The following is a 6,301-nucleotide window of genomic DNA, read 5'->3' as shown; positions in this document are numbered from 1 at the left end:
ACATTAGAGAGAGGCAATCTTAACCACCCGAGCGCACCATTTGTAGCAATATTAGAAACAATACAAACATTTCAATGCCATACCTATCAAGCTCAGGAATACTGCAAAAATTGAGTCTCTAATATTGCCAAAACTTGAAAAATCACCATTACTCTGTGGTGTTGACGAACATGCCAAAAAAACCCGCAAGACTGATCATTCACCGCCTTGTCCCTCCAATTTCGAAAAATTACACCCAAAATATTAATGATAAATTTGAAGAGGTAAAGCAATTAACGTATAAACCAGTTAGTCGCAAGGTCTTAAAGTTTTAAATTTCGCATAACTTCAAAGCTTAAGTTTCATGATTATGTTCTTCATGCCATGTACCTTCTACCTACTCATGTATTTCAATTAATGTTTATTCAAAATATTTACCACTTGACTATGTTTTTAAAGCACATTGTTGTTTAGTTTTATTATTCCATTTGACAGACATTAGCGTTTAATTTCTAATAAAATTTAAGTTCTCGGCTGCTTCCTGTGAAGGTGAATGCTTCTAAGTAGCTCTCTAAGGATTTGCTCCTCGGATTTAGAGTTCGAATCTCGCGCATCATTTTAACCTCCACCGGGCACCTAAAACGTTTTTTTCTTATTTTTATTTTCTCAAATTGCCTCTAGAGTCTAGTGATGCCGCGAATATTGATTTTGCCGAATACCGAATATTCGGCCGTGAGATATGTGCAACTCGCGCGAAACCGGTTATGAGCTGTAACCCGTTCCGCGAAATACGTACATCCCCCGCACGTACCGCAATTGGACATGTCTCATCATGGAAGAAGAAGGGTATGGAATGGTGAGGTGAATAGGCAGACGGCTACGCGAAATGTAGGGTCACGTGGGTAAACTCTCCTCTCCTCTCGGCACTAGCTTTAACGCGATTACTGCTCTGCGCAATATTGGCGCGCAAGCAGAGAGAGGGATACACTGTTTAGATCCGCTCTCTACCGCCTCTGCTACAGCACACCTGCGCGGAAGCTTTCAACGTTGGTGATAAACTCGGGAAGGAGGGAATGAAAAGGGGGAAGTTACGATTTTTCAACGCGCTCTCTTTAACACTATAGGACCCGTCTATAGCGTCTTTAGGTTTTTGGTTCATTTGCGAGTAGATCGTGTCACTATATGCTTTTTTAGCCATATCGTAGTATACGATAGGCTCTTAGTTTGACCCTAGCCGTAATAGTAGTAGTACTACTTGTGGCCGGGGTTGTCGCTTTCGTTATCGACAGATTTTAGCTTAAAAGAAACTTTATTTTACCACAACCCACCCATAGGGGTAACTGGGTTCGGTTAGAGATTTAATTTTAATTACAATTTTATTAGGTCAGATCCGGGAATCGAACCCGGGTCGCTGGCGCAGTAAACAGACATGCTACCGCTGAACCATAGAGACTTGATAGAAACCCCGAGTTTTTTATCATTTATTTTTATCTCTAAAATGTCGGGGTGATGTGGGGTGGGGTACCTCTTAATCTGTGGAGTCGGATGTTTTGAATTTTTATCTGTGGGGTCGGATACTTATGTATTTGTATGTTTGGGGTTTTTATATTTATTTTCTTTTTATGTATGTGCTAATTAAATAGATAACGATTTTCCCCGTTTCCTACCGCGCTCCTCATGTGTTTCGTTCTCGTTCGGTACCTATCGTCATCTATGTTATGTTTGACTGGAACGTTTTGGCGGTTAATTCAAATGTGCGTTTAGCTAACATAGTGTTAAATGAGCGTTATGTCTTTGATCATTTTAGCATTGCTAAAGGTAATTCGAGGGGATAATCACTAAAATGCGTAATCACTATAACTAAACTTTCTCTTTGAAAAGTTTCTGGGCATAAGTCCTTGTTAGAAATTTATAAGATGCGATAAGTGTGCATCGGCATAAGTCTATGTTGTAAACTGATCGAGGGGATAATCACTAAAACTATCTGTTCTTCGATTCGCCGGATTATTAGAATTACAGCATAAGTAAATTTATACGGTTATAATTTAATCACTGTTTAGAGTGGGGAATCGAGGAGCTATTCACTCTGATTTTATGCACGGTAAATCATTTAAGCATTGTAAAAGATAGCGCTATTCACTCATTAGGGTAAGGTATAGAGGGGTTATCCACTCATTAGGGTAGGGTATAGAGGGGCTATTCACTCGTACGATATGGCTACTATTACGAGCCCTTGGGCCGTCTTGTTTTATTCATCACAACTTACCACTGGTAGATTAAAAATATTAATGTAACAATTGTTATTGAAATAGAAAAATTTTGAGTAATTTTTCCGTTTTATTCCTTCATGATTGGAGATTCGGTATTCGGCCGAATATTACGAAATATTCGGCCGAATACCGAATACGAAAAAAATGGCCGAATAGGCCGAATACCGAATAGTAACCGAATATTCGTGGCATCACTACAGTCTAGACCCCCAAAAATCCAATTGGTAAACCACACGTAACTGTACAATTTTGTTACTCATCAAAGCTAAGGGCCTATGTATAGGGTTATTTCAATCTCAACTGGTGTATCTCCGAAGAACCACTGTTCTCTACGTTACATTTAAAGCCATGTATTCAACAACTTTTCTTACCCCGTGTTATCAATAAGGGTTAGATTATTACTTCCAGTACCATCCTTGGCAACCAAGTTACAAATGAAAATGCCGTAGGTATCTATGTTATACGATTTTTAGTAACAAAACATCTTGAAATAATTCAGAATACAAATTTACCTTCGTCGAACATTCGAACTTGAACTCTAAGTAACTCTCCTAGTGAAACACTATCCTTTTCTTTACCACGTACGTCTAAGACGTGCATTGATACGTCTGGCATTGAAGGTGAGGACCGTGACTGGTCACTCGAATCTAGTGTACTGTAGATCCCTCAATTAGACTTAATTCTGATACCAAAACTAATTAAAATTAATTAACTGGCATGATATTCAATGTAACTTCCTCGGTTTTGTTGCCAATGTCGTAGGAACAGTAAACTCCAACTGCTTTATCGCTCGCCGTCACCACTTGGTCGATACTTTGTATGACCAGAACGTTTGAAAATTTCCCTTCCTCCTGTATAAATTAGGCTTAGCTTAGATTTAATTCATTTAGCGATGATGGTACTCGTCTATTTTAACGAACGTCTCGCTCTGTTCCACAACCGGTTAGTAAAATGGGTAAGGTAAAATCCAGTCTGTTGTTCAATTCCATGACGCAATCACTGGGTTTAGGTTTAGTTTAGACTTTACCATTAAAAAGCATATTAGTCGAAACTTTGGCCCGCATGACGTCTTGTCCGTACTCAACCGTAACTGAGTTCATAAACGGAGATTATAGCTTTTATTTTCGGATATGTTTTGACTGACTTACCATCGTAGCAGGCTGTCACTTCCCTAAATTCGCTGGTTTCTAACTTAGTTACGCCACCTCTGGTCATTGTTTTGCGATTATGATGGCTTAGGGAACACATCCTGGTAGCTGAATCGTAGCTGTACGCTCTGCAGTTAAATCCAAGTGACTTGTAACATTCCTCTTGGCATTCTTCCATGGTATCCGTGAAGTGGATTTGATCGGCTACAGCCACTGCTTGTTTTTTCGATGTTTTGTGGTTGCAGAAGCTTCTGGGCTCTGAAACGTTTTTATACTGGATTAGAATCTTACTAGCTTATAAATCGATCACAATGTTTTTTATGAAACATGATTTTTCGATTATTTTAAATTGTCTACCTTTGTAACAATTGTTTTCAAAGTAGTCCACGACGAGACGCGAGTTTTCAAGTGAGACTTTCTTATCGAACGAGGTGTACCGACTGTAGGGACTTAATCTGCATTCCGTCAGTAGGTAATTAAAGTGAGCAGAACGACACTGGAACAGCTGATACTTAAGACACGCCGCCATACACACTTCCTTAGTGTTGCCTTCCACTAAAACCCGGTCGTATTCGTGGCCTACTAATTCCTTCCCTCTGATTCGTTCAAAAGCCCAATCCCTTTCACAAGTTGAACCATCTGAAAATAAACGAAAAGGTTAAAGGCCGAAAACGAGCAACACATGGTACAGTTACATTAATAGTTACTAACCCGGTAGACATATCTTTTCGAAATAATTGAGAGATTCCATATCTCGAAGTACAGCGTCGGGTCCGCTTTTAAGGTTATCAGCGTTGTTTTGACAAGTACCTTTCTTGTAGTCAATATTTACCGATCGACACATCGCTTCAGCGCGACACATACTTAGGCATTGTTGAGGGGCTAAGTTGTTGGTTACTTTGTAGGGATTAGCGTCAAGGACGCTACTGGGAAGAAGTTCGAATTGAACGTCCTGCATGTCGAAAGCTGTAATTAATTTATTTTTATTGTTAAAAGTCCATTTGTCTTCCTCTTTAGGCTATGGTGAGAGCCGAGTTAAAAAACTGACCATCTAAATTTCTTGCATTTTTTTCCGGAAAGTTTTTCCGGATTTTTTAGGGACGTACGTTACGGGAGTCCCGGAGTTTTTGAAAGGAATAAGAAGTTAATTAGAGAGCCATCAAAACGAGAGGCAGGCAACATTTTAGGGTTAATTCATTTCATCGGCTTTCCTTAAGTTTTTCAAAGGTTTTGTTTGACCTGGTTTAACCCATAGAGTTGAGCCGTCATTTATTTCGAGACCTTTGTTTGACTAGGCATATGTATCCAAGGCAAGCATAGAGTTTTGGCATTTTGGGGAGAGAGGGAATATTTTAACAAACGTTCCACACGGCAATAAGATTTTGTGACCGTTTCAGGTAACTTAATATTTTTATCCATTATTTTGCAAGTTATAATTTTTTACATAGAATGCGTACTTAAAGCTTGCAAATTTTCACTCGACGAACACCGGAATTAGCTTAAAATTATGACACATTAAAAAGGGGGAGGGGCAGTATGTGGGTCCAAGAACGTTAGGTAGAACTTCAACGTTACTAGTCCACCAATGCTTGTGTGGATCCTCATTTACGTCAGTCCCGCGCTCCTAGCTATGGAGCGCTTTCAGATGGGATAGTAGTACTTCACAACCTCCCAAGTCTTACCTCTGTTCGGGTAGCCATATTGGGTGGTCTCAGCTTCATTCCTGCTTTAAACCCACCAATATGGGAGCGTAAATTATGTCACGAGACTCAGCTCCTCCTCCAACTGAAAGCTCTCTATAAACTGCGGCGCTGTGCAATTTTAAGTGACCCTTGAGATAGAAGTTTGAGAAATTCAAATGTGGTTATTTTTTTTTCGGAGGGTTTCAAAGCGAGTGGGTCAGTGGACCTCGGCAAGGATGTGATTATACAGGTTTCAGTACGTGTGTAAGCAGGGGAAGGAAATGAGGTATACTTGGGAGGTGACGGACGGGGTGTGGGGGTCAAGTCACCTCCGGCGGACACGGGGCAGTCGGCACCTATAGGGTAGGATCGCCGACATGTGTCTTATTCCCTCAAATTTTGCCGCCCAGAAGCTTGGCTTACGGGAGTGCGCCACACTCCCGGCTAATGTGGTTATCCATTTACCGCTAACAATCTCCCAGACTCCCACCATGGAGCAATAGTTAAGGAGACGTAGTTGTAATATAGAAACTTTTGGAATGAATTTTATAGACCCTTTTCAAAATTCGCGAGTAAATATAGTCCGGTATTTGACCACATCGGCTGTTAGCGATAATAGCAATTTTTACGAAGACCCTTCTAAAATGTAATGCACTTTATACGAAACTTTCATTATTACTCCCATAAAATAACTCCATGGAAAATGCCAATAAAAAGCGGCATGTACTGATTAAAAGTAGGCGAAAAAGGGGGAAGGAAGTTTGATTTATTCTCCTGCGCCCTTTGTAATCGGGGACGGATAGGGGGGAAACTACAGCTTCTCTTGTTATCTTTATCAAATTCCGCAGTGCTAATGTCGTTACTGTTTTAATTTTACTTCCCCCTTTTCTTAAACCCTCTTTCCTCGGGCCTGTCCCGACTCCCGCATTGAACATTTAGTTGATTGATTGTTTATTTTTGGTTATGTCGGTGATTTTTTTCATGTAATTTAAAGTATCGGATTTGAAAATTTAAATCGCGAAGTACGAGGTGATTAATATTGTCCTTCATTGTTGTTCATCGATATTGGGACTAATCATTTTGGAGGAAATATTAATAGTAAGTCTGATTTTTGGTATATTATTTGAAACCACGTGGCGTAAAAGCAGGATCATGGACGGTGAATTCTAGAGGACCAGAATTTGCTAACCTTTATCAGTACCAACCTTTTGAGCTCAATGTT

The 6,301-nt window shown here is 39.9% G+C and overlaps 2 protein-coding genes across 2 annotated transcripts; both read right to left on the bottom strand.

The window, feature by feature from the left end:
• Positions 1-491: 491 nt before the first annotated feature.
• On the bottom strand, positions 492-3,238 carry LOC149622065 (uncharacterized). The gene is made up of 5 exons (XM_089853665.1): positions 3,170-3,238; positions 2,967-3,100; positions 2,762-2,904; positions 2,621-2,702; positions 492-615 (listed from the first exon to the last, which is right to left on the bottom strand). The coding sequence occupies exons 1-5, from the start codon at positions 3,236-3,238 to the stop codon at positions 492-494; spliced, it is 552 nt and encodes a 183-aa protein (XP_089709791.1).
• LOC149622064 (protein let-653-like) lies at positions 3,177-4,816 on the bottom strand. Its single transcript, XM_089853664.1, has 5 exons — positions 4,759-4,816; positions 4,109-4,363; positions 3,755-4,036; positions 3,398-3,655; positions 3,177-3,339 (listed from the first exon to the last, which is right to left on the bottom strand). The coding sequence occupies exons 1-5, from the start codon at positions 4,814-4,816 to the stop codon at positions 3,266-3,268; spliced, it is 927 nt and encodes a 308-aa protein (XP_089709790.1). The 3' UTR covers positions 3,177-3,265.
• Between the last annotated feature and the right edge of the window lie 1,485 nt (positions 4,817-6,301).

Source organism: Phalangium opilio, unplaced genomic scaffold (genome assembly GCF_054372755.1).
Source record: "Phalangium opilio isolate 3A_F unplaced genomic scaffold, DU_Popi_V2 ptg000200l_1, whole genome shotgun sequence".
Lineage (NCBI taxonomy): Eukaryota > Metazoa > Arthropoda > Arachnida > Opiliones > Phalangiidae > Phalangium > Phalangium opilio.
The sequence above is the reverse complement of the archived record's forward strand: the minus strand, read 5'-3'. Positions and strand labels throughout refer to the sequence as shown.

Excerpts from the sequence above, each read along its gene's own strand:
- LOC149622064 (XM_089853664.1), bottom strand. The coding sequence starts at position 4,816 with ATGGATAAAAATATTAAGTTACCTGAAACGGTCACAAAATCTTATTGC. Across the intron at positions 3,656-3,754 it reads TGAAAACAATTGTTACAAAG|AGCCCAGAAGCTTCTGCAAC; the intron begins GTAGACAATTTA and ends AAAACGTTTCAG. Across the intron at positions 3,340-3,397 it reads AGTGACAGCCTGCTACGATG|TTACGGTTGAGTACGGACAA; the intron begins GTAAGTCAGTCA and ends TTATGAACTCAG.
- LOC149622065 (XM_089853665.1), bottom strand. The coding sequence starts at position 3,238 with ATGGAATTGAACAACAGACTGGATTTTACCTTACCCATTTTACTAACC. Across the intron at positions 2,703-2,761 it reads AGTTCGAATGTTCGACGAAG|ATACCTACGGCATTTTCATT; the intron begins GTAAATTTGTAT and ends CGTATAACATAG. Across the intron at positions 616-2,620 it reads ACCCTTATTGATAACACGGG|GTGCCCGGTGGAGGTTAAAA; the intron begins GTAAGAAAAGTT and ends AAAACGTTTTAG.